Here is a 25833-nt window from a genome sequence, read left to right as displayed (position 1 = left end):
ATTAGCACTAAGGCTTAGCGCTAGACTTAGAGGTAGATAAAGGTTTATAAGTTTAATTAATTAAAATTATTTAATTAAATATATAATATATATATCTTAGCTTATATAAATATATAAACAATCATAATTTTAATAATAATTTTAATAATAATTATTATTAAAAATAAATATATTTTATAATTAATATTATTTTATAATTTAATATTATTTTAAATATTTATTAAAATATTATAATTAATATTTTTATAATTTTATTAATAAAAGTTTTATATTTAAACCCTATAGTCTTAATAAACTTAAACTTATAAGGTTTATTTATATAAATATTAATATTTTTAATTATATATTTATAAAAGACCTTAGGCTATAGCCTATAGTATAAAATAGTGCTATTAGTACTATTTATATTATAGGCTTATATAATACTAGATTTCTTTTTTTTTTCTTTTAAAAAATAAACTTAGACCTTTAATAATTTTAATATATTTTTATTATATTATCTCTTTTTTTTTTTTCTTATAGCTATAATATATAGCCCTACTTTTCCTTATATAGTAATTAGCTTACTATAGGTTTTTTTATTTTCTTTTTAGCTTAAATTACTACTTTGTAATTAGTACTAACTAAGTACCCTTTTTAGGTAACTTAGATAAGAGCCTAAGCTTTTATAATATTAAAATTAGTTTTATTTATTATAAATAGTAATTATTTTAATTAGCTAAAGAAATTAAAATCTAATCCCTTTATATATTTACTCTTTCTCTTAATCTTAATTTTTTAATTCCTTTTTTAGTTTTTAATTACTTAAAGAAATTAATATTAGATTTATTATTTTTATAAAAAGAGATTTAATTATAATTAATTAATAAAATATTAATATAATTATTAAAATAACTTCTATAAGCCTTTAATTAAATAATTAAAATAATATAACTAATACTTACTAATATATTTATAAATATAATAAAAATAAGCTTACTAAGAAAATCTATAAGCTTTATAAAGGTATTATAACTATTTATTATAAATTCTAATAAATAATATTAAATAAAGCTCTTTAAAGTATTATATTATTTATAAATCTTAGGTATTTAAGATAAATTAAATCTATAATATTTAATTATAATTTTTTTTATTTAATTATTTTGTATTTACTTATAATATTAATAAAAGCTTTAATTATATTAAAAAAACCTAATTTTATTTAAAGCTTTTAGAAAAATAAAAAAAAAAATATATTTAATAATAAAAAAATATAAAAATTTTATAAACTTAAAATATAATTAAAATAAAATATAACTTATAACTCTTACTATAAGTATTAATATCTTTTATAATATTAAATAAAAAATTAAATAAAAAACCTTATTATAATAAATTAAAATTAAGCTATATAATATAAAAAATAAATAGTTATTAATATTATAAGCTTTAAATAATATTGATTTTTAAAATTAATATTAGAGTTTTATAAATATATAAATAATTAATATTAAGACTTAATATTAAATTTAATAATAAATAATAGATTATAATTTAAGTAATTAAATTTATTTTATATAATATATAATATATATCTTAGCTTATATATATATATATAAATAATAATATTTTTTATAATAATTTTAATAATACTTATAATTAATATATTTATTTTAAATTATTTATTAATTTTAAATAAAATATAATTTATATTTAATAATATTATTAAAAAAAATATTAAAATAAAATATTAATATAAAAATATTTATAAAGCTTATTTAATATTTATTTTTATATTAAAAGATATTAAATATAATAATTTAATTATATATAAAATTATTTTTTAAATTAAATTAATTTAAGTTATTTTTAATTTTAATATTAATTTTATTATATAAAATCTTATATATTAAATACTAAAGTAAATTATAATATATATTTATTATAATTAATCTAATTTAATTTATATTATATTAATAATTTTAATAATTTTTTATTTTTTATTTCTAAAAAATACTTTAATATTATTTTTTTAACTTTAATATAATATTTATAAATAATTTTCTTATTATAATTTATATCTTAATATCTTTTTAAAGAAATATATTAACTTTTTAGTATTTTAAGTATCTAAAGGGCTAAGCATTCCTTTAACTTGCTTATACCACTTTTGTATATTTCTCAGTGTGGCTTGCGCATGGCAGATCCACTTTATCTTCTTATCTTATCGTACCTAGAAAAAAAATATGTCTTCACAATGTGGTGCATCAGTTTGAATTCTTTCTCGACCAAAGTTACACCCACCGCTGTTCTTTCGCCCACAACCCGCCAATGGCGCCATTAATAGCCTCTCGCAAAAGAAAAGGGCCTTCTGAGGCCGCCCCAGCTGACGATGAACTTGCTGGTCTTCAATTAGACGGCGTACTCTCCCAGAGCGAAGACGACTCCGAGGTTGACGAGGACGAGTTCGATGACCTTGACGGCCTGTCTTCTGATGAGGATGTAGAAGACCCCGACGAAGACGTAGACGAAGAGGCGCATAGCGACGATGCCTCCTCTGAGCTTGGCGACAGCGCGCGAGCCCTTCCCGGTCTGGATGACGAGGACGATCAGCCGAACTACCGCGTCGTGAAGGATGCGAATGGAGGCGAGCGCTATGAGTATGCCGAGGTCGACCCTGTCTATGACAGCGACGACTCAGATGCCCAAGGCCCCGCGAACACGATCGGCAATATCCCTCTCTCCTTCTACGACTCGTATCCTCACATTGGATATGACATCAATGGAAAGAAAATTATGCGCCCCGCCACGGGCGAGGCGCTCGATGCCCTCCTCGACAGCATCGAGATTCCCAAGGGTTGGACTGGCTTGACAGATCCAGAGACCGGAAAGCCTCTGAATCTTAGTCAAGATGAGCTCGAACTTCTCAAGCGCCTTCAGATGAACGAAGTTCCTGATGAGGGTTACGATCCTTATCCTGTGAGTCTCTAACCCATCCATGGGTGGTTATCAAGCCTTGCTAACCTCTTCCAGGACATGGTCCCGTATTTCACCGGTATCGAGGAGAAGATGCCTCTGAGCGCAGCACCCGAGCCGAAGCGTCGCTTTGTTCCCTCAAAACACGAAGCGAAGCGTGTCGCGAAACTGGTCCGGGCGATCAAGGAGGGAAGAATCCTTCCATACAAACCTCCGGAGGAGCGGCAACGAGAAGAGGAGGAAAAGGAGGAAGTCTATTACGACGTATGGGCCAACGAGGAGCCTCAGGATCCTCACGTCATGAACATTCCCGCGCCCAAGCTGGCCCCCCCTGGATACGATCTCAGCTACAACCCCCCGCCGGAATACCTGCCTACTGAGGAAGAGAAGGAGGCTTGGAAGAGCCAGGATCCTGAGGAGAGAGAGAAGGAATACCTCCCCGAGAAATTCGATTCTCTCCGGAAGGTCCCTGGCTACGGCGAGTTTGTCAAGGAGAGGTTTGAACGGTGCTTGGACTTGTACCTGGCCCCTCGAATCAGGAAGAACAGGCTCAACATCGACCCCAACTCTCTTCTGCCCAAGCTCCCTCGGCCCGAAGACCTCAAGCCCTTCCCTACTCTCAACCAGACAATCTTCCGAGGTCACGAGGGCCGTGTGCGCTCTGTAGCATTCAGCCCTGACGGCGAGTTTGTGGCATCGGGAGGCGACGATGGTACTGTCCGCGTTTGGGGCCTCAACGGCCATCAGGAATGGATGGCCAAGCTGAGCAGCGAGGAGCCTGTCAACGTTGTTCGATGGCGCCCCAACAAGGAGACTTTCATCTTGGCCGCGGCAGCTGGTGAAGATCTCTTCTTCATGATTCCTTCAGTCGCGAGCGACGCCGTGGAAAAGGCGAGCCGCGAAGTCCTCGATGCTGGTTTTGGATATGCAACAAATGGCGCGCAACCCGCCGCGGCTAATGGAGTGAAGAAGGATCCTCCGGCCAAGTGGTCAAGGCCTGGAGCTAAGCTCGAGGATGCTGGTGTACTCCTCAAGGCCACTGTCAGGTCCTTGATCAAGGTGATCAGCTGGCACAGGCGAGGCGAGTTCCTGTGCTCCGTCTCTCCCACTGGACAACGAAGCTCTGTGGCCATCCACACCCTCTCCAAGCACCTCAGTCAGATTCCGTTCCGCAAGCTCCCCGGTCTTGCCCAGACGGCCCAGTTCCATCCCTCAAGACCCCTGTTCTTTGTCGCAACCCAACGAATGATCCGCTGCTACGATCTGCAGCGGCAAGAGCTTGTCAAGGTTGTCCAACCTGGCGCCCGATGGATCTCCTCGTTCGATGTCCACCCCGGCGGTGACAACCTCATTGTTGGTTCTTATGACCGAAGATTGCTGTGGCATGATTTGGATCTGTCCGCTCGCCCATACAAGACCATGAGATTCCACCCTGAGGCCATCCGAGCCGTCAAGTATCACCGCAGCCTACCGCTCTTCGCGGATGCTAGTGATGACGGAACCCTCCAGATCTTTCACGGCAAGGTTGTCAGCGATCTTATGGAGAACGCTACGATTGTGCCTGTCAAGATGCTCCGAGGCCACAAGGTCATCAACAAGCTTGGTGTTCTGGACGTTGACTGGCACCCCAAGCACCCCTGGTGCCTCAGCGCTGGTGCGGATGGAACTTGCAGGCTTTGGGCGTAATTTGCAGGACATCGTCCAGATAGAAGGGTACCTCGAAGGGCAGTTAGGCCCACGATGGGTTCTACCAGCGATGGCGTTAGGATGTTAAAAAAGATGTCAAATATAGTTGTTCGCTCCATGCTCTAAGTCTTGTTCTGTGGCACCTGAGCCAAACTCGCAAACCGTCCCTTTTCCTCTCCAGGACTTGGTCGCGCTCCCACCTGTAGACTACTCTGACCATAGCCTAGTTGATTGTATTTCCATCTAACCATGTCTCTATTACTACGGACATAGCCGGTGAAGCTCGTGTCTGCGTATTAGAAGCCGTGGTTGAGATTACACCACAATTGTCCAGTTGACACACGATGCTCAACACTTCACCGAGGTTTTATCATACAAGAAATACCCTTGTGGATTCTTCACGTTCACATCGGCACCCTACGCGACAGCCCCATATGCAACACATCTCACATTCGTCAAGAAGCGCCAACGTCAAGAATTCATAGGGCAATTCATAATACATGACTACTTGCTAAAGCAAACGAAGCGCAAAATCGCAGCCTGCACGAAACCAGTAATTAAGTGATATCCGATCACTTGGATCTCATCATCATCTTCTTGCCTTTTCTTAACGCTGATAGATGCCGAAACACCGGCCTGGCGTCTTTCAACCGCAACACAGTGTTGCTCAGAGGATGTCTTCATTTCATCCAGTACGCCATGCCAAACGGCATTACAGCTCCTCACGAACCTTCTCCTTGGCATCCTCTTCCGTCTCAGCAGCCTTCTGCTTGGCAGCCTCACCACCAATCTTGAGTTGGCTGGTGATCCAGTTCCAAGTCTCTCCGATCTTAGCGAGGAAAGTCTCCGCGGGAGAGTTGGTGCCGTACTTGAAGTACGTAGACTGCTTCCGGGCCTGAGCCTTCAGATCCTCGATCTTGGAACCCTGGGGGACGGGCACACCATAGCTGTCGAGATACGCCTTGAGGTCGGCCTCAGTCCACTGGTCGAAGGCGCTTTGCTTAGCAGACGCAGTCGCAGCTGTGAGGTAGTTGGTGGCAGAAGCCCAAGTAGATCCGCCAGCGGATGAGGCAGAGGAGTAGGCCGATTGGGCGGCACTGTAAAGCTCATCACGGCTGGCATCCTTCTTGTCCACGACCTTCTTCGCAGTTGCATCACCTTGGCTGGAGATGTACTTCTTGAGGTTCTCGTAGCTGAAGTCATCGAAAGTCCACGCGTTGCCTCCGTGGGCGGCGACGTGCGAGTTCTTGCGAACAAGAGCTTCGAGCTCATTCTTCTTGGATCCCTGGGGAATAGGAACGCCGCGAGCATCGAGGTAGGCCTTGAGTCGACTGTCAGACCACGTGCCAACAGCCTTGTTGAAAGCGTCTTGAGCGGCGAGCGAGGCACTGTCGGTAGCCTTGGCGTACTGGTTCTGCGCGTTGGAGGTGGCCGCACCAAAGGCGGAGGAAGCACTACCAGCAATGTTGTCTCCTAGGATATCGGCACGGTGCTTGCGGACCAAAGCGCGGAGCTCGTTGGACTTGGTACCCTGAGGCACAGCGATGCCATTCTTGTCACAGAACTCCTTGAGCTGAGACTCGCTCCAGGCATCAATGATCATGTCAGTCAACGTAGCGTAGGCAGCCTGGGCGCTGGCCGTGGCACTGGCAGCTTGGTCTTGAGCTCGGAGGTAGGCAAGGCGAGAGTTGCGGCGCACAGAGGCAATGAGCTTGTCGCGGGTCATTGGCTGGGGAGCAGGGAAACCATGGGTGTCGAGCCATTCCTTGAAATCAGACTCAGACCAACTCTCGTACAGCCAGTTTCCAGGGTACGAAACAGCCTCATTGGCCTTCTTAGCAGCAGTCTCGTAACCAGAACGGGCCTTCTGGAGAAGAGTGTCTCGCTGACGAGGCTGGGGGACTGCAAGGGCTTGGTCAGTACCGTCAAGATATTCAGGGGACAAGTCATTAGCTGAGAGAGCTGGCTTACCAGGGATACCATTCTTGTCACAGAAAGCCTTCAACTGGCTCTCGGTCCATGTGTCGAGGATCCAGTCTCGAACGTTGAGCCAAGCAGACTGGGCATTGTCCTCGGTCTCGTACCAGTTGGCCTTGACCTGGGACAGCAAGCTGTCTTTGGTGGCAGCGGCCTCTTCCTGGGTCTCTTTGCCCTTGGCTTGCAAATAGGAGCTCAGCTGGGCGGTGTCCCAGCTGTTGTATGGGGAGACAACATAGGCATCCCAGTTCTTCTCGAGAAGTGTTTCCAGGTCCTTACGATCGGCGGGAGTGGGATAGGGGATGTCGTGATCAGACAGCCAGCGCTCCAACTCGGTCTCGTGCCATTTGTTGTAGGCTATATCCTGTTAGTTACAAGCAGCTTGCTATGGCACAAGGAAGTTAACTTGCCAGGCTTAGAGCCGGGGAACCATGTGCTGGCGGCTACGCCGTTGGCGACCGCCACGACAGAGAGGGCAGTCAAGAACCGCATCGTGGTTGCGTCTGGTTCTGCAGATTAGGGATCGCTGCACTTTGTTGCAAGTAGAAGCACAACAAATTGTCGGGCAATGGGTTAGAGTAGAGTAGGAAGGGGTATCACAAAGAAATGGCCGCGACGATGTGGGTGGTTTTTGTTGATGAAGGGGGGAAGGAATGAAAACAAATACACATCAAGGGAGATGAATGTGGGCAGGAAGGAAGGAAGCTGAGAGGGAGAGCAAGCCACGAACTGAGGAATCTATCACGTCATTGTGCCGTTGTCGTGGGTGGCTGGAATCTGGCAGCTGTGCACACACGGCAGAAGGTACTGGATACCTATGTATGAGCTCATCAAATCATGAAACAAGGCACCAAATGGTTTCACTGGGTCCTGTATCTGGCTACCTGTCCGTTCGCACAAAGCGAGGGGCTCTTCCGCCTCGTCAGCGTCACCACCGGCATCATCATCGTCCATCGTTCATCATCGCGATGCTGTTTGAACAAACAGACCTTGGATGAGAGCCAATATGGGTGCCACCATGACGTAGTTCACCGATCAGCCCCGCACAAGCTCCAGGCCCAAGGAGGGAAAGCGTGTGATTACCTAAGGCCACACTGCGCAAATCGGTACCTTCTGCTGCCAAACATCGACTCGTGCGAGGCACATGCTTGCTCCAACGGTTAATCCGACTGCAATGATGGGCAATCTCGATCCTTGAATGGAACAAAAGCTCCGGGGGTGGCCTTTGCTTCCTGCGTGAAAACGTCTTTTTGGAGGCGGTACCTGAGCAAGTGGCTGTACCTTCAGGCTTCCACTACTTCAATAAATCACCGTCGGCTACCAAAACCCGTGTTGACTGTAGCTTCTGACAATCTCCACATCTTTCTTACTGACATTCACTACATATGCGCCTCATCAGGGGGTTTCACCTGCTGAATATGGGACTTGGTTGCTGGGATAAGTTAACCAAGCGACTGGGGGTTGCATAATTTCGTGCCTCGAAACAGGCGGGCATTCGCTGCGAGATACTGTTACATTGATCTATGGATGCCGCTGCCTTGTCTATTCCCCAGCGCCCAGGCTTACATGGCCTATATCCCAGCCCATGACATACCCAATCATCAGCACAATTAAGCGTAGAAGTTGACTGTCTGTACCCCTGAGTTAGCGACTTGGCCATGTGGGTTGGGCTAGGTGGTGTGTAACTTACGTCCTTCTTCTTGGCCTGGACTTCGGCGATGGCATCAACATAATGCTCGTGTCCAATCTTATTCTTGCCTGACCGCAGGGCGATCATGCCGGCCTCCACACACACAGCCTTCAGCATAGCACCGCCGAACTCGTCCGTGCTTCGCGCAAGTTCGCCCCAATTCACACCCGGGTCGACCTTCATCTTGCGGGAGTGAATCTTCAAGATCTGGGCACGTGCTTCCTCGTTCGGCAAGGGGAACTCAATCTTGCGATCCAATCGACCAGAACGGAGCAGCGCAGGGTCGAGCACATCGACACGGTTCGTGGCGGCGAGGACCTTGATCCGGTCATCGGATGCGAAACCATCAAGCTGGTTCAGCAACTCCAGCATGGTTCGTTGCACCTCACGATCACCACTCTTCTCACTGTCGAATCGCTTGGTGCCGACGGCGTCCAACTCGTCGATGAAGATGATTGCGGGAGCCTTCTCCTTGGCCAGGGCGAAGCAGTCTCGAACGAGCTTGGCGCCATCTCCAATGAACATCTGGACCAGTTGAGGTCCTGCCAGCTTCAGGAATGTAGCATCGGTCTGTGCTGCACAAGCTCGGGCGAGGAGGGTCTTTCCGGTACCGGGGGGGCCATACATCAGTGCACCTGGAACCAGTTAGCACAGCGAAAAGAGTCGGGGGACCAACATCAGCGTTACCTTTAGGGGCCTTGATGCCAATCTTCTTGAATCGCTCAGCCTCCTTCATAGGCCAAACGATCGCTTCCACAAGCTCCTCAATCTGCTTGTCCAGTCCACCAACATCGGTGTACTGTTCTGTGGGCTTTTCATCCACCTCCATGGCCTTGACGCGGCTGTCGTACTCGGCGGGGAGGGTGTCCAGAATGAGGTATGAGTCCTTGTTGACTCCAATAAGATCACCAGGCTTCAACTTATCCGCATCGACGAGACCAATCAGGGGGAGAAAGATTGTTTGGCGGGTAGATGTCTTGATGACGGCCGACTTTCCGACTCGGGTAGCGTCCAGGTCAATGTTGGCGCCCTCCTCAGACGACTCAGCAGTTGGGTCAAGATCAAGTAGCTCCACGACGTTGCCAACGAGGTAGGGGAGTTGCCTGCCTCAGGTTAGCTATAACCATTACCAAACCCACAGAAGATGAGAAACCAACCTGTTGTTGGCAATCTTGTCGACGTTTTCCTTGATCTTCTCCGCCATGGCGGCCTTCTCGTGTGATAATCGGGAATACTCGCTCCTCATAATGCGAGAGTCGTTCTCGAGCAACCGTTTGCGGGTTAGGATGTCTTGTGTGCTGAGTCCAAGAATCTCGTCGTCAAGGATATCATCTTGCTCCTCTTCGGCATCCTTCATGTCCGCATCGCCGTCGCTAGGCTTCTTCTGGTTCTTGTCGCCACCATCTCTCTTGTCCTCCTCCTTCTCTCTGTGATCAAAATCGTCCAACTCCTCGAGAGTCGACATGATGGAATGTGGCGTTGGGTATCGGCTTTGGTGAAAGAAAAATGGTTTGATTGAGGGATGAGGTCGGCGCGACAGGTGGGAGGTTTATGAATGTCGATGTTGAAAGTCGGCCGTGGGTTGAGGAGGTGAAAGCTATTACTGCACCCGAGTCTCCAAGACGAAGCTGTTGAGGCAGGCAGTCAGGTCGCGCGTAATCAGCCTGGTTGGCACAGAGCCACAGCACAGCTCGGCATTGGCCCCAGTGGCCTTGCAGGTGGCCGGGGAGCGGCGGTGGGTTGATCCGGGTGCACGGCCCACTTTGCCTGTTGCTCGCAATTGGTGATCGACGGCTGTGATGCTCGTGGATTTTTTGATCTGGAGGACGAGCCAGCAACAGTCTCAATTCACGTATGTGCAGACCTCGACTCCAAACATTGGGGTTTCTCATGCTAACCTGCTTCTTTTGCGCTTAGTCATTATGGCCTCCCGGATATCGAGGACTGCCTCGCCCTGCCTGCGCCAATTGCGCAGAGAGTCCCATCTCCCGCAGCAGTCATGGGCTTCGGCTTTTCGCACCCTCTCGACGACGTCAATCCACTCCGCCGCCGTTTCCGAAGTTCGAAAGCCTATCGATCATGCTCCCGCGACGAAGCCCCCGAGTGCCCGGCCAGTTGAGACAAGGAAGAGTCAGCTGATCCGAACTTACACATCACTTCTCCGCACCACACCCTTGATTCTGTTCTTCCAGCACAGCAACCTCACAGCGGTGGAATGGGCTGCTGTTCGACGAGAGCTGAAGAAGGCTTTGTCCGCCGTCCCTCCGCCTAGCGCTGCTCCTGGTACTGAACCAGTAGATATCACTCCTCTCGTCCAATTGCAGGTCCTCAGGACCAACATGCTACGGGTGGCTCTTAAGCTCGTCGAATTCTATGATCCGGAGGCTGCTGCTGCATCAGCAACGACTGCCCGTACGACTCGTGGTCCAGTAGTCCACGATTTGTCCACAGCTGCGTACGATGCGATTAAGAAGGCTGAAATCCCCGAGGATTCGAACTTTGCCCAGATCCAGCCCCTCCTAGTCGGCCCCTTGGCTGCCCTGGTACTTCCTGCGGTGTCTCCAGCCCATGTGGCCGCCGCACTGAGTGTTCTGGCTCCTGTTCCTGGCCAGTTCCCAGCTCCCACAAGAAAGAAGAGTCCCGGTTATCACGATCCCATTTGCCAGAACGGCCTGGCCAAGCTTCTCCTTGTCGGCGGCCGCGTCGAGGGCAAGATCTTTGATCAGTCAGGCATCAACTGGGTTGGCGGTATCGAGGGTGGCCTGGATGGATTGCGAGCACAGCTTGTGGCTATGCTCCAAGGCGCTGGTCTGGGCATCACCAGCACATTGGAGGGTGGAAGCAGAAGCCTCTGGTTGGCACTGGAGGGCAGAAAGGGCCAACTCGAGGAAGAGGCCAATGGAGGAAAGAAGGAGGGAGAATAAATCCAGCGTGGATTTGTTGGATTTGATGTACCACTAAAACGCCCAATGAAGGCAGTGTATGTGTAAATGTACGAACACTATACGGGGCGATCTCACCCGTTGAACATGAAAGGCGGCTTGGGATGTTGTATCCGTTCCATAGAGGGTCTGGTAGCATGGCTATGTAGCTTTCGACCGCAGTGATCCTACACACCGTTGACCACAAGTCTAAAAAGAGCCGCAGCATCTTCAACTTGATGCCTACCATGGATATTTAAGAAATCTCAACTCAAGGGTTGAAGTTGGCGGTCAAAAGGCTGATTGGCTGAAGGACTCGTTGACAGCCGTTGGCTGGAACTGTGGCTGGGACTCATGCGTGTGGCTGGGAGCTACCTATCACGGCGTCGTCACCTCACATTTACACGAGGAGCTCGAGCAACCTCCATCCATCTCGCGCCCACCCCGCCTCGCTCCTCGACTGATCCCATCTTACATTTACATCATCGCCTCCTCCGATAATCGCCCACTGCCTCACCTTGATTTCTTCGTTCATTGGAGCTTCTCGCTTCCAATTGCGACACATTTCTACCCTCCAAGGCCGCACGCCTCCCACCAGCAACTGTATCCCGAGTTGGCCATCCGTCTGTCCCACTTGCAAACGAGATCTCTTTTGCGCCGAACCTCAGCGATTGTTGCTCCGATATATATCTCGCCTCACCGCACAGTCTGTCGATGCCATTCTCCGCCCTTTCATAGAAAACCACCGTATTCTCTCCGACCATGGACTTCGCTCCCTATCAATCCTCTCCGCCCGAGCACTCGCGCGTGACCTCTCCCGAACACGCCTCTCCCCGACCCTCCTACGACGCTAGACGATCTTTCTCCCCGGTCGCTTCCCCTCCGCCCCTACAACACCCCCAGCCACAACGAGGATGGGGAGGTTTTGATGGACAGTCCGCTGGATGGGCTGCCATTAGCCCTGACAACAGGGCCTTTGGATCTTCAAGTACCATGCCCGGAGCATATCCCGCTGCAGAGGTCAGCGAGTTTGATACAAGTCTGGGAATGCGCCTCGACTATGAAGCTTGCCTGGCATATGTCGCGTTCCCACCCCTTGGAGCAATCATACTCCTCATACTAGAACGAAACAGCGACTATGTGAGGTCTGTTCACGCTTCCCAAGAGTTTCGAAGCTGTGCATGATAGAAATGCACAGAAATTATACCAGGTGCTAACCTTCCCTTCAGATTTCATGCTTGGCAATCAGCGCTGCTCTTCACCGCCATTATGATCTTCCATCTTGTCTTCGCATGGTCAACCTTCCTGAGTTGGCTGTTCTTCCTCTGCGATATTGCCTTAATCGCCGTCCTTACACTAAGGGCGTATAGAGACGCCGAGATACTGGATAGGTATGTGCTGCACAGCCATGCAAGACAGCATCACCATTAATATTCTCTCAGGTTCGAAGTGCCTTTCTTTGGGGCCTTAGCAAGCCGATTCCTTGATGATGAGTAGAAAGCGAAGTGTTTCAACAGAGTCGGTGTGTCAACTGGCTGTCTGTTTAGTTATGAGCCTAGAATACCCCTTTGCAATTAATGGATGCGAGACATGGACCTCAGTGCGGGAGATGTGATTTTTGGTGCGATCATAGAGACCCTTTTACATGCCTGGAACAGGTGCAGCTAGAAGCAATACACCACTCAAAGCAATGACGCTACGATTCAACGATGATTTGGGTAGTGGAAAGCCCTTCTAGTTGTGTTTCGTTCTACAGTCCCAATTTCAACTGCCGGAATTCTACACGACGACACCGCTTCCCTTCTAGATGTGTCCCCAACCCATGAAACCAGTATTTTCCCTTCAAAATCTTGCCAGTACGGGTGCAACTGTGCCCTTAAGTACCGGCTTTTCGGTGAAGACGATCTCGCCAATCTGGGTTTCTGGGAAGCTACCCACTTCCAACCATCGGGCAAGTAAATCGTTGCTCTCCTTTGGCTTCACCGAGTCATCTCGAGTTCCAACCGTGATGTGAGCGACACGGTTGACACACTGCCACTGATCATCTTGATCTGACAGGCGGACAACGATGGCCATGATGCGGTCATCGAACACAACCTGCGTAAAGTTAGGGCCTTCATCTAGAATTATCAGTCGTAAGACTTACCCGCTCGAGCATCACATCGCACTCTCCCAGCTTTCCTTCGGGGTTTCCAGTCGCCTCTACTTGGCTTTGAAGTAGAGTGTACTTGTGCCACAGATCAGGGTGGTCCTTGCTAGCCGCTCGGTGCAGTAGAGTAACGTGAAATTTGGGCTGCACACGCCGTGTCTGTTTCAGTTGCATGTAGAACCGGGAGGTTGATGAATCTGCGCCCTTGAAAGCTCGCTCTAGGGCAGCATTAACCTCTTGGCTGGAGACAGAAACAGACAAATACTCCATCTTCCTCTTCTTCTCTGTCTTCGTTTGTTGTTGCTGCTGCTTGTTGTTCTTTTTTCCACGGTCAGGAATGTCATGCCTGAAGTCAGGCTTGTATCCCAGGGCGAATTCAATGGCATCGTCAAGTGCCTCGGGTGAAGGGACTTCCTTGACCAGGTTCGGGAAAAACTTGTGCAACTGTGTGACAACGGTCTCGAGATTCTGTCGACTGCCCGCCGTTGGGTCGAGATCAATAACGACATCAAAGCCGTCGTCTGGGCGGGCGTGGGGGTTGCAAGGTTCGAATCTGTTGATGAACCCTTCCATAACACCGAGGAACTTGTCCTTGTCGCTTGCGGCATGGATAGTCTGGTGGTTATCTCCTCGAGCAATGATTCTCTCCTGGGTGACTTGGCGGATTGCATCGATCGACTCCTCGTCGTGCTTAAAGTTGAGGCAAACGAGCTTGGCTGTGGCATGCTGAAGCTTGACATCAGTGATAATTTGCTTTCGTTCGTGTCTCTGTGCATTGTTTCGGTCTGCGATCACAGCATCATGGTCGTTGAGCTCATTCAATACCAGCTTCGTAAACCGAGGAGGACGGCCCTTGCCCGAGATGTTGTCGTTCTGAATATGGCCCCATCCGAAGAGGTGCGTCAAGCCCATAGCAATTGTCGTCTTTCCACATCCGATGGTAGCAATGGGGCATAGGATCACGTCACGAGTGACTTCAGTCATGACAAGGGGATCCAGCTCGTCCATATTGGCTGCATCTGCGCCCTTGAGGTTCTTGAAGTTCAAGAAATCGTTACGCAGGGAGATAATGCCGTGGTTGTTGTTGTAATCCTTGGCCAGCTTGGGATCCGCGGCCAGACGCCTCCGAGCGTAAAGCAGGTACTCCTCAGTGATCTTGGTGTGCTTCTTGAACTTGGGTTGTTTTCCGGAGATCAAGGCCTTGGTGCACTCTCGCCACTGGCGGTACATGAGATAAGGCTCCTCAAACTTGTACTTAAAGAACCAGTCACGGTAGGGGACCGAAGCCGGGTCGTGGGACATTCTGCAGCGGACGACGAAACCCTCCACATCACGGCCATCGTGGGCTCCCGTTTCGGCCACTTCTTCGAGGAAAGCCTTGACTTGCTGAATGTCGTCCATCATGATGAGACCCGTCTTTCGAAAGGCCCACTCGTCGGCAAACTCTTGGACGAGGGGGCTAGGATATGTGGCAAACTCGGGCATGTTGAGGTTGAGTCCATGGAGGTATAGGCCTGCCTTATCAGGACCGTAGGCCAGAATGTGCTCTTCGAATGTGTCATCGCATAGTTCGGCGACAGCAGTGACATTTCTCTTGCGGAGCTCTCGTGCCAAATCTCTCTTTGTCTTGCCGATGGCAGCCAGCTGTTGCTCAAGACGCTGCTCGCCCGCGCTCGCATGGCTAACCTGAATGTCTGACCGATCACCAGTAGAATGCTTGCTGCAAACTATCAGAGTCTCATCCTCAAGACCAGCAATGAAGATGATGCAGCCGTTCTCCTTGAGAGTCAATTCATAGGGGCCCTGGGTTCGCGTGAAGATGTTCTCCCACTTTGTCTCATGGACCTCGTCGGTATTGAAGAACTTGTCGTAGCCTCTCACGGCGATCTCGGGTCCATCCCTCCTCGTCTTTGCCGTAAAGAGGCCTCGAGCATAAGTAGGCATGTCGCGTCGCTTGTAGTCCCAGTCTTGCATCCTCCAAGAGTCGACCTGGATGCCATCCTGAGATCCTTTGACGTCATATGTCGTCTTCTTGACCGAGAATCCTCCACGTCGCTTCTCTTTCCGAGAGTTCTCTAGGGCATGCAGCAGGCTCGAGACGGCCTGAGGGTCCTGGGGCATGTAGGGAGCAGCCATTTTTTCGATGCCCGTGGACGGGGTGCTGAGGATTCGGCGGTTTGTAATGACTCTACTGACAGATGTGAGAAGAGATCGAAGTGAAAGGAGAAAGCCAGTGGGCATTTGAAGTTGGAAAGCAGTGATACCTCAGGCAAGATGTTGGTCTTGCTCATATGAGGGGCAGGCGTTTGTTTGAGTGTGCATCGGGGTTGCCTGAGTAGCTGCAGTTGCCCGGCTGAAGCAAACAAAACACGGCACTGTTTTCCGAGACTCAAAATCTCGGGGAATTTGGATAGACACCTACCCTTGAGCTTTTTGCAAGAAAGGCTTGGACAGAGGCCAGAAGATATCTGGGTATCCGCCTGTGTTGGTGGACTGTGCTTGACGAAGCCGTTTTAGACTGAGGATGAGAACCTCTGGAGAGACGCGAGGTTGAGGTCAAGTAGGGACGGCCAAGTCCGATATGGTCTGCTTGGGTGGATATCAAAGGGCCGCCATAGGGCTCCTTTATATGATCAGTTTGCGGGTTGATGCCCGGGTTCAGACCACTCGTAGTGGTGGCGGATGGTTGTGTGGGTTAGGTATTGATTGGAAACTGCCTTGGCGCACCGCCTCAGACCAGTGCTTGCAGTCTTTAAAATGAGTCAGACCGCAGGGAACACAGGCAACAAAGGCCCAGGGTATTGGCTCGTTTTACGGACCTGGTGAGATTACTCGCCTAGTTCGACGGAATGGGAGCGAAAATTGATTGTCAAGGTTGTTTTGGGTAGCATGAGGATCGCTTGTCGATACCAGGTGCCCCAGCTGGCTCCCGTCGCCTTACCCTAAAGATCCTGGCCGAGACGGCGGGATGCGTCACGCCGTTTGTGGCTGAAGAATTCGGGGTCGGTTTGTGACTCTGGATCTTGTCCTTCAATGGTGGGTGAACGGCGCGTCAGGCTAATGCTTTGAGATGTGCCTTGAGGTCTTTGAGCTGTTGGATAGTGCTCCGAATTCCCATTTTCATGATCATGTTGATGGACCCCGCGGTCTCATGCACGACATGGCATGACGCACTACTTCCAAGTGGGCAATTCCCATCTACTGAGCTCCCTACGCAGAATCTGTGCGTATTAATAAATATTCAATAAGCTAAATACCTTCCACACCCTCTCTTCTTTTCTCCAGTCTATCTCACTCAGTAGGCTGTAACGGATCTATGCCAAGGGCCGGCACACTGTGCAGAGATAGAACCCTGTTAAACTCCATTCGCTGAGCCACATGCAAGCTACCCCGCCAAAAATCTTCTACATCACACCAAGGATTTGAGCTCGCGTTGGACGATTTGCGCCTTGAACACCTAGTATCCTATACTTCGCTTTAGTTTTCAGCTACCGTGCGCCATTGCAGCATCTTCGACTCGATCTCATACACTCAATTGCCTGCGAACATGTCGAACCCGAACGTGTACCTCTTGGCTGCCGATAACGACCCCGCGTTGTTGCCCCTCCTTCGAGAAAAGCCTGCCTTGGCTGCCTCACAAGATGAACACGGCTACTCTCTTGTCCACGCCGCTGCCAGCTATAATCACCTCAACCTCCTCCGAGCGCTTATTCGCGAGTTCAACGTGGACGTCGATCTAAAAGATGAGGACAATGAAACCGCACTGTTCGTCGTCGAGACTGTGGCTGCCGCCAAGATTCTTGTCGAGGCTGGTGCAAATGTGAACCACAGGGGCTCCGAAGGTTTCACAGCCCGAGAAAAAATTGAGTCCGAGGGCGACTTCCCTATCGTTGCCGAGTACCTGGCTAGAATTGAAGCAAAGCAAGCCAACGACACTGCATCAACCGCGGCCGCCGTCTTGCCTGAAGCTATTCCTCCGCCTCCGGAAGGCATGAAGGTAACTGTCGGCACAATGGACGAGAGCCAGGACATTCCCGAAGATGTTGATCCCGAATTTCGGAGACGGATCGAAGAGCTGGCTGGACGCGATGACTTCAACACCCCTCGGGGCCAGGCCGAGTTGCGAAAACTGGTCGAAGACGCTATCCTGGGAGAGGGCATTGGCGACGAGCGAAACGTGCGATCGAAGCAAGGATAGATGCTCATTCAAGGGATTTTGTTTCCCACATGATGTACTTTCCAGCTGCGACAGACGGCCGAAGAATGGTGAGATCATCACTGTTACCCGCGACACTCTTTGAGAAGCGCGTGGCACTGAGGGAGAACCACATTTCCGAAGGGCACACGGCCAGGACGTCCATAAGCAAACCATGAAGCCACTGTGCCGAAATGAATCCTTGCCAGCTCAACTTGCAGACGTTGCGGTTGTTGTGGGTGTCTCCCGGTACGCTGTATCGCGACAGATAGGAATCAATGCTATCCTGGGGTTCAACTCGTGGGCTTGCTAGACGGACTAGCGACAGCCATTCGTAGCACTCTGTTGCGAAATGCTCGAGGCCCTCGCGATCGATGTTGGCAAGGATTTCAGGGTCTACGGCCAGGCTTGGTTGAACTACGGCAGAGTCTCGACTAATGCCTGGCGACGAGGTGTAGCCTGTAGGAAAGAACTGCTGCAATGGATCTGGGTTTGGCGCTATGAAACGCGAGATTAATGCGGGATCATAGTTAGGGAGGCTCCGGGTTAGATACTCACTCGTTTCTGTGTTATTACAAAAGAGCCAAGTTATGGGCTTGTTGAAGACTGTTTTGCAGGCATAGATCAACCGGTCAAATCCCTTCTTCCCACGAAACATTGTTGGGTCTCGAAGGTTGTATGATACAACTGTCTGATTAGCATTTTCGGGAAGAAGAGAAATTTGACGCTCAATTTCTTACCCCAGCGTGGCTTTGATCCCCTTCCACCCTTGGCTCCGTATGGCTTCCCGACCAAGCCGGCACGTTCATATGTTTCCTTGTCAAGATACATGGTGAGAGTGCCTAGGGAGTTACCGTGAGCTTATACTTGTTAGGATGTTATGTCCGGCGTGGTACCTTCATGTAATGTGAAGAGTGTGCCGACAGTCGACTTGCCCTCTGAGAGCATGAGAATATTTCCTAGGAAACCGGCTTAGCACACACGGCCGTAGGCGAGAATGACATACATACCCTTTTTGATGTACTCATTGAAGAAGCCACCCTGTAAGATATCACCAAGAGTCATGTTGACCTTGTAGTATCGAGGGTGCTTCTGAGTGTTGTTGAGCTGCTCAAGGATGACATCGCAAGCCTCTGCGGGAAGGATGAGGTCGATCTGGAGTCCACTCAGCTTGTGTACTATTTAGTTTTCGGGGACCACAGATTGCAATATACCTTGTGTATAAAATCCAGTGACATGATTGCCGACCAAGGCTTGCCCTTCTTAGGAGCTTGGTTTTGGTCAACATGACCCATGATGCCGTATGTGACGAAGCATTTTGGCGACTGGTAAATGGACGGAGCAGCGGCAGGAAACATCACTAAGTGAAAGCTTCGGATCTCTGCTTATGTGTGTTTTTTTTTTTGCACGGATGAGCCGCAGATGTTTTCCCCAAGGATGTTGGTTGAGAGCAAACTGGTGGCACTTGGGAAAGCGCAGAAATGGCACTGATTTCTTAGCCGGGGTTTCGTCGGTGAATTTTTCCCTCTCACAAGATCATGATCCAAAGAGTTTGTGCAAGCGACCGCAGCTTAACATCAACACATTCGCCTCGACAAGGGATTTGAGGTTTCTTCTTCTCGGGCTCTGATAGATGCTTTTCCCCGTCAAGTTTGATCCCGCAAACATCGCTGCAGAAGAAGCTATCCGCCAAAGAAGTCGTTCATGGTTTTGGCATTTTCGCTGATCCCCCACCATCACTTTCATCTCATGGATCTCAAGTGAGCCGACTTTTATTACTCCTCAACCAGATATCAACGGAGAAAAAGTCGAGATGGACTTTCTCATAAAATTTGCCCAGGCGCACGAGTCCTTTCGGGTCGCCGAAATCGAGGCGCTGGCGCTCGTCGAGGGTCTTGACATGAAGATTATCGAGTATAGCGAGGATGTGCGTCCACCCACAAATGTACCTAGACTCCAGACTTACCGTGAATAGTCCCCCTTCTGCGTTGTACAGCTGCCTTCGGTGGAGGCAGCCAAGAAGCTGATCAAGAGATCTATCCTTGCCCAGTCTATCCATGAACTTTGGGGCCGTGGAAGCACTCTGGAAGATGTCCACCATGCCGTCAAGTCAGACACATCGCATCTCTGGGACCAGTACATGGAGAAGTCGTTCAGGTTCGAGGTTGAGCCTTTTCAAGGCTCCCGCTCTGCGAAGAAGAGACTCGACCTCATCAACTCTTTCCGGTTCTTAGGCTGGAAGGGGCCTGTCAAGATGTCAAACCCCGACAACCTGTTCACCATCTTTGAGATGTGGCCGTTCAACAGCGTCCCTCTTAACATCCCAAATCCTAGAGCTATTTACCTTGGCCGTTACGTCGAAAGCTCATCTCGAGAAATCCTGGTCAGATTTGACTTGAAGAAACGGGGGTACATCTCTACTACGAGCATGGACTCAGAGCTTGCCCTGGTCACTGCCAACATCGCTCTCGCAGCTCCAGGCAAACTCTTTTACGACCCCTTTGTTGGAACAGGCTCATTCCCCGTGGCATGCGCTCACTTTGGCGCTCTGGCCTGGGGTAGTGATATCGATGGCCGGAGCATTCGCGGCGAGGGTGGAAAGAAGAGTCTGCTGGGGAACTTCCAGCAATATGGCCTGGCTTCTTGTCTGGGGGATGTATTCTCTTCAGACTTGACCAATTCACCCATCAGGAGACAACGAAGGACATGGGATGGGATCGTCTGCGACCCCCCGTATGGTGTCCGCGAGGGACTCAGAGTGCTGGGTCTCCGAGACCCTGAGAAAACACCCTGGTTGATAGAGCAAGGGAAGGAAAGGGGAATGTTCGTAGCACTCCAGGATTGTTGTCGCACCCGAAGCTGACCCTTGCAGGAATCCCGACTACGTCCCGCCAAAGAAGCCATACAGCTTCCTCATAATGCTTGACGACATTCTCAACTTCGCAGTGGACACACTGGTTGACAATGGCAGACTCTCGTTCTGGATGCCAACCGCCAACGATGAGGAACTCGAGATCCCAGTACCTACCCATCCCTGCCTCGAGATTGTTGCAGTCTGCGTCCAGCCTTTCAACAAGTGTAAGTCTCTTCCTGATGACGACTCCTCGTTTTTGACCCGGGCTGACACTATACAGGGTCAAGAAGGCTCATCACTTACCGCCGACTGCCCGACTCCGAAGTTTCACAACCCGCTCTCGAAGCCTACGCAAGCCGACAGAAGCTTACGGTCAACGGAACATCAGCAGATGAACTCAACCCATTTCGGCGTGGATATTTCAAAAAGTTCGAGGCTGACGAATAAACCTCAAGTACAGGAATGATCTCGCTCTGCTCCCATCAAACATTTCCCGTGCTCCGCTTTCATATGTGACAGGCTCCCAGAAAACCCAAGCCTTGTGAACCCACTAAAAAATACTCGCGTAGGCCCGTCAAGACGTCATAACAAAACGGGATCATGCCCAACCCGCTTCCCATCTATGTGTTGCTGTATATCAATATGGATATTTCCGACCAAGCCCAGCCAAGACGAAGTAAGAAACAAGCAGCGTGCCCTAGGCAACACCGCATTCGGAACGTGTGAGGTTCCGAGACATTTGTGCTCAACGAAATTCGGTTGCGGCAAAACAGCCCCGGTCAGGGACATGCTTTAGCTCCAGTTGCTGGAACCTGAAAATGAGGTTAGCAAAGATACGTCATTATCTGGCCGAGGATACCGACTTTTCGCTCTTGGAGTGAAAGTAGATGCCGCTGACTTCACCCTTGACTTGGTTGAAGCAGATGTAGTAAAAGCCCTCGAAGCTGGCACCTGTTATGGTGCGGACTCTGTGATCGGGGACCAGGAAGTGTTCCTTCCACCGCATAAAGATGGTTTCCCTCTGAGCGGCATCACGGATCGTGACGGGACCCTTTCGAGCCTGCTTCTGGAATGGGCGGAAGGCGGCGAACTTGGCCCAGTGGCTCAAGTCAACCTTGCTGTTTGCACCCCAGTTTTCATGCTGGGTGTAGAAGCTGTATTTGGACCCAATGATCTCGCCTTCAAAGTATGTCGTGAGAGTTGGGTGGTCCTCAGTTAAGCCTTTTCAAGGGTCAGTGTTGTGCGACTGGACATGGCATCTATTGCTCCTGACCTTGAATGCGGAGATATCCGCAGAGAAAAGACTCGCGCATGTCGACATGCTTGATCTCAACCTGAACATCGTAGACTTGACGCTCAGATTGCTGTGTGCCGTGGAATCGGCTACCCGAGCGCAGGTATGATGATGGTGATGAAGGAATTGTCTGCCGTTGTCAGATGGTTGCGCCATGCCAAGAGGGCGCGGTGGTGTAACTCACCCGCATGCACGAGAAGTCGGCCCCCATTGCTGGAGCCCAGAGCTCATCTTCTTGCGCATCCGCATCAATCCACTCCAACTCGCGGTTCGGCGAGCCTCTACGGCTGGACGGCGCGCGAGATATGGTTTCGGTTTCGGAGGTTTGTCTTGTGTTGTTTGAGGATTCCTGGCTCAGCTGGCTGCCGATCTCGGCGTCTCGACCCTTGGTGACGTCGGAACTGGGCCCGCTGGATATGGGAGATGTGACTGTGGTGTTGGCAGATTGGGGTCGGGGAGACATAGTAGATGATCTCGTCGATGGGTCATCGGATGAACGTCCCTCGTACATGACGGTGTCGTCGCTCGCTGGGCCTTCGGGTGCGGGCGGCGCGTCAACGGTGAGAGGCGAAGCGTCAGGCGTGGGCTGAACGCCCATGTCGTCGTTGTGGTCTTGGACGGCCTCGCGCGACTGCCAGGAAGGGCGCTGCTGATGTTGGACGTCGTCAGGGCAGGTCGAGAAGCTGTAGGAGCGAGGCGACGACGCCTCAGCGGGCGGATTGGATGATGGAGTTGGCATCGTGTACGACGTAGGAGGAAAGACGAAGCAATTAAAACAAGAATGAGCAGATGAATAAAAGAGCAAACGGTTGTAAAGAAGATGGCCGAAATCCAGGGTATCAAACAGGCCGATAGACGATGCAAGGTGGGAGAAGCTGGCCTGACGTAGAAAGCTCGTAGGGGTCGCAGAGAGGAGAGACAACCAACTTGGTGCCAGTCACCAAAACGGGTGGCGATCTCGGGCGAGGAGACTAGAGTCGAGGAAGTAACGGTAAAAGTTAAAGGCGGAACAACAGCCAGTTCTGAAAGCAATAGCAAGGGCGCCCATCACACAAGTTGTAGTAATACAAAAATAAATAAAAAGGCCACAAGAGTTGGGATCGAGCAACTAAGTAAACTCAGGCATGCCAGATCGCAAATGGGTCGATGGCGAGAAAAAGGGTCAAGTCGGTGATGATGGGCTGGCCTCTGGCTTTTCATGGGGAGACCTGGCGAGCCCTGGGAAGCGCACGCGAGCCTGATTTGCTGGCATCCGGGGTCTTGAAGCGGTTGCGTGGAGACCTCCTAGATGGAGCGGGCCTCTAAGGGCTGATGCTGTGTCTTTAGTTAGGGGACTTGCAGGTGCTTTGTCCAAGGATGGACAGCTAAGGTTGCGCTTCGCTGCGCTGCGCTGGATGGAGGCATCCGTTGGTTGTGATGGAGGATGGATTTGTGCCGACGGGCGGGAGGGACCTTAACCAACGCTACACCATCGTGTCCGTCGCAAAGGTACCTGGGGTACAGCTGTAGCTTTCCCCGGGCGCCATGTACCTTGGCGAGAGCGGATCCAACTCTCCATTTTCCTTTTCCCCTTGGGCGCGATGCAGAGATGAGATGCTGTGTCAAAGCCCAGGGGTTCACTTCCATGTACAACACAACACGGACCAGTGGAACCTTTGCCGTCATCATCATCAGCTCGATGAGAATCGTCTGACAATTAGAGTCCGTCTCGGGATTTAGAAGCAAAGCCTGGTGTCTGAGGAAATCTCGGGAGTCATCTTACCTGGATCTCCCATGAAAATCATCACACCAGACGACCTTCTCAGCGACCTTTTTCTCGAGCAATAGGATCTGGGCTGCTCCCGTTCCGTCCCCAGAGGCGCCATCGGCCAGCCCCAGCGCCTCCTTTAAAGCGCCCCCACCGTGTTCCCGCCTGCATTCACATGGGGTGATGAGCTGCGAGAAGACATGATACACGCCAACTCCGAGACCGTTTCGTTGGCATGATCCGAAATCATACAATCCCTGGATCTGGCAATTTCGTTCCTCTGACGGGCCTAGCCGGCCGACGGGTGTTTCTTCACCCGCGAAGCCTCCGCCACATCTATATCCATCATGCCCTCCCACTCGCGCAAGTCTCGGATGCGAGCTCAAGAATAGCAACCCAGGACCAGGCCGTCACTTCATCCATCCTTGGCATCTTCCTTGACCGCCCCGAATTTCATGTGTGAGCCCCAACGTCCGAGCGCGTATTGTCCTTTGGACCCGGGTGCGTGCAGGGTGCGAGGCTGGAAATATACGGAAGAGGGCAGATAGCATGATTTGACCTTGCGTTGTCAAACGCGATTGGCATTTTTCTCAAAAACCTCCATCTCATGTCGTACCATGTCTTCCAGGGCTTCCAAGGTTTTCCCAACATGCCGCGCGCACGCGATTTTCACCCTCTTACCTTTGCCTCTGATCGGAAGCTTGTATCTGAGCTATGGTACTGTGGCAGCCCATCCTTGGTTGCTGATGACGCTTAGACGCTTGACAGCTGCCTGTTGTGAACCTCTCTTCTCCAAATCTCCATGTTATACTCCAAAGACATCTTCCCTGCCCATCGATGAGTTCCCACACCGTTCTTTTGACATTCCAGGGTATCGTTCGCCAGTACCAGGTCATCCATGCTATTATCCAGACTATTGCCTCAACTTGCGCTGGATGCCGAACAGTCTGTGCCACATCCCCTCGCGCTTGATCATGATGGTCCTTTAGATGGGCTTGATCTTGAAGTGCAGGGCAATTAGGCTGAAGACGAGTGCCTTCAAATCTTGGACAAGGTAGTAGAATACTCGTAGGCCTTCGGGGTCGGCAGATTCTGTCACGTCAACCAGAGATCCTATCTTGGCAGTCTGTCTTTCCTGTTAGTGTATTGCCCTGGTAAACAAGTCTGGCCACTGACCTCAAACGCGATATGGTCGTTTCCGATGCGGATTTCCAACTCCTGTCGCCCGTCCTTGTTCTTTTGTGGCCACTTGGAATCATCTTCCCTACATGGGGTTAGGTGCAATCAAGGGGTATCGTGGAAGGGGTCTCGCGTACTTGGTGATTTCGCTGGCCTTGATGATGCGCTTGATCTCGTCAACTACGACAGAGCTCACACACACTATGGAGCCGTTAGAGACCATCAACCCCCAGTTTATGCCAAGAACGCTTACTTTCTTTGCGAATCAAGCTATCATTTCGGTAGTTGGAGTTGTTTGCATATCTCGCGACCGCGCTGCGACCATCGCCAACGACTCGGAAATCGAATTCTAATTGCGTTTGGTGTCAGATCGTGGCTATGAACGGTTACATAAGGAGCAGTCCAAGCAATTCGTACCCAGAAATTCGTGACCGAAGCGGCCCATGTGGCCAGAACTGTTTACAGACGTCATTAGCAATGGGTTATGAATGCGACAAGGCGGTGGAGCATCAAGATGAACAAATGGCAAGACATACTAATATCGAAGGTAGAACGGCTCGTTTGAGGCAGACATTGTGGCAACCGTAGGTAGACTGGGAAGACCGCCGAAGTCGTCAGGCTGGGGAGAAATAGAAATGCTGCGCTTAGGTTCGCAAGGCTGAAGAGGGATCTCGGGACAGGAAGAACGGGCACGGTGAGAGGAGAGTGCACGGACCCCATTTGCGGGGCACAACAGCTTCACCACCAAGGTGTAGACCCTTCACCTTCGACAGCCAGCCACACGGGCTCAGGAATACAACGCCAGACGCATGGAGCTTACCGACCTGCGACAGTAAGGACTCAGCTTCGCAAAGATTGAAGGTCAAAAACAAGACAATGTTTGCTTAAGAGAGAAACACCAAATTTATAGTCCTCATTGTATATTTATTCCCATCTATCTCACAGATCGTCTCAATATTGTCTTGTAACTAATAGCGCCGGCTTTACTTCCCCCTTGCTAATTCACGTGACCGTCAACTCGCTTAGTGCCACCTGTTCGACATGGCGCTGGCAGGACAGATCTTCTTGAAGCTGACGCTGCCCAGAGCTGGCCCAGAATATCAACGGGGATTCTGGCGATACTTGTCGGCGATTGCGCCCTGTGACGACTCAACGAATGGCCCAGACGGACTTTGCTACTTGT

The 25833-nt window shown here is 49.6% G+C and overlaps 10 protein-coding genes and 1 pseudogene across 11 annotated transcripts, besides 1 other annotated feature; 5 read left to right on the top strand and 6 right to left on the bottom strand.

The window, feature by feature from the left end:
• Positions 1–2283: 2283 nt before the first annotated feature.
• NCS54_00793200 (Ribosome biogenesis protein ERB1) lies at positions 2284–4644 on the top strand (the record flags this gene model as incomplete). The annotated part of the gene is made up of 2 exons (XM_053153335.1): positions 2284–2961; positions 3016–4644. Exons 1-2 carry the CDS (start codon positions 2314–2316, stop codon positions 4642–4644), a joined length of 2277 nt encoding a protein of 758 aa, XP_053009310.1. The 5' UTR covers positions 2284–2313.
• Positions 4645–5356: 712 nt separating this feature from the next.
• Positions 5357–7113, bottom strand: NCS54_00793100 (Hypothetical protein; the record flags this gene model as incomplete). The annotated part of the gene is made up of 3 exons (XM_053153334.1): positions 5357–6546; positions 6616–6978; positions 7032–7113. 3 exons carry the CDS (start codon positions 7111–7113, stop codon positions 5357–5359), a joined length of 1635 nt encoding a protein of 544 aa, XP_053009309.1.
• A 1118-nt stretch (positions 7114–8231) lies between these two features.
• Positions 8232–9776, bottom strand: NCS54_00793000 (26S protease regulatory subunit 6A; the record flags this gene model as incomplete). The annotated part of the gene is made up of 4 exons (XM_053153333.1): positions 8232–8252; positions 8312–8946; positions 8999–9414; positions 9469–9776. 4 exons carry the CDS (start codon positions 9774–9776, stop codon positions 8232–8234), a joined length of 1380 nt encoding a protein of 459 aa, XP_053009308.1.
• A 457-nt stretch (positions 9777–10233) lies between these two features.
• NCS54_00792900 (Hypothetical protein) lies at positions 10234–11235 on the top strand (the record flags this gene model as incomplete). Its single annotated transcript, XM_053153332.1, has 1 exon — positions 10234–11235. The coding sequence occupies one exon, from the start codon at positions 10234–10236 to the stop codon at positions 11233–11235; it is 1002 nt and encodes a 333-aa protein (XP_053009307.1).
• A 759-nt stretch (positions 11236–11994) lies between these two features.
• Positions 11995–12729, top strand: NCS54_00792800 (Hypothetical protein; the record flags this gene model as incomplete). Its single annotated transcript, XM_053153331.1, has 3 exons — positions 11995–12377; positions 12462–12623; positions 12675–12729. The coding sequence occupies 3 exons, from the start codon at positions 11995–11997 to the stop codon at positions 12727–12729; spliced, it is 600 nt and encodes a 199-aa protein (XP_053009306.1).
• A 345-nt stretch (positions 12730–13074) lies between these two features.
• Positions 13075–15622, bottom strand: NCS54_00792700 (TRNA ligase; the record flags this gene model as incomplete). The annotated part of the gene is made up of 2 exons (XM_053153330.1): positions 13075–13329; positions 13379–15622. 2 exons carry the CDS (start codon positions 15620–15622, stop codon positions 13075–13077), a joined length of 2499 nt encoding a protein of 832 aa, XP_053009305.1.
• Positions 15623–16928: 1306 nt separating this feature from the next.
• Positions 16929–17579, top strand: NCS54_00792600 (Hypothetical protein; the record flags this gene model as incomplete). Its single annotated transcript, XM_053153329.1, has 1 exon — positions 16929–17579. One exon carries the CDS (start codon positions 16929–16931, stop codon positions 17577–17579), a length of 651 nt encoding a protein of 216 aa, XP_053009304.1.
• Positions 17580–17583: 4 nt separating this feature from the next.
• NCS54_00792500 (Hypothetical protein) lies at positions 17584–18934 on the bottom strand (the record flags this gene model as incomplete). Its single annotated transcript, XM_053153328.1, has 6 exons — positions 17584–18074; positions 18135–18263; positions 18317–18418; positions 18473–18535; positions 18587–18731; positions 18791–18934. The coding sequence occupies 6 exons, from the start codon at positions 18932–18934 to the stop codon at positions 17584–17586; spliced, it is 1074 nt and encodes a 357-aa protein (XP_053009303.1).
• A 434-nt stretch (positions 18935–19368) lies between these two features.
• On the top strand, positions 19369–20877 carry NCS54_00792400 (annotated as a pseudogene). Its single transcript has 4 exons — positions 19369–19503; positions 19552–20399; positions 20449–20654; positions 20711–20877.
• Positions 19369–20877: a sequence feature.
• Positions 20878–21175: 298 nt separating this feature from the next.
• Positions 21176–22463, bottom strand: NCS54_00792300 (Hypothetical protein; the record flags this gene model as incomplete). The annotated part of the gene is made up of 4 exons (XM_053153327.1): positions 21176–21242; positions 21294–21651; positions 21704–21854; positions 21909–22463. 4 exons carry the CDS (start codon positions 22461–22463, stop codon positions 21176–21178), a joined length of 1131 nt encoding a protein of 376 aa, XP_053009302.1.
• A 1993-nt stretch (positions 22464–24456) lies between these two features.
• On the bottom strand, positions 24457–25224 carry NCS54_00792200 (Hypothetical protein; the record flags this gene model as incomplete). Its single annotated transcript, XM_053153326.1, has 6 exons — positions 24457–24597; positions 24648–24735; positions 24788–24851; positions 24904–24999; positions 25068–25105; positions 25187–25224. The coding sequence occupies 6 exons, from the start codon at positions 25222–25224 to the stop codon at positions 24457–24459; spliced, it is 465 nt and encodes a 154-aa protein (XP_053009301.1).
• Between the last annotated feature and the right edge of the window lie 609 nt (positions 25225–25833).

The sequence above is a fragment of the Fusarium falciforme genome, chromosome 6 (genome assembly GCF_026873545.1).
Source record: "Fusarium falciforme chromosome 6, complete sequence".
In the NCBI taxonomy this organism is placed as follows: Eukaryota; Fungi; Ascomycota; class Sordariomycetes; order Hypocreales; family Nectriaceae; genus Fusarium; species Fusarium falciforme.
The sequence above is the reverse complement of the archived record's forward strand: the minus strand, read 5'-3'. Positions and strand labels throughout refer to the sequence as shown.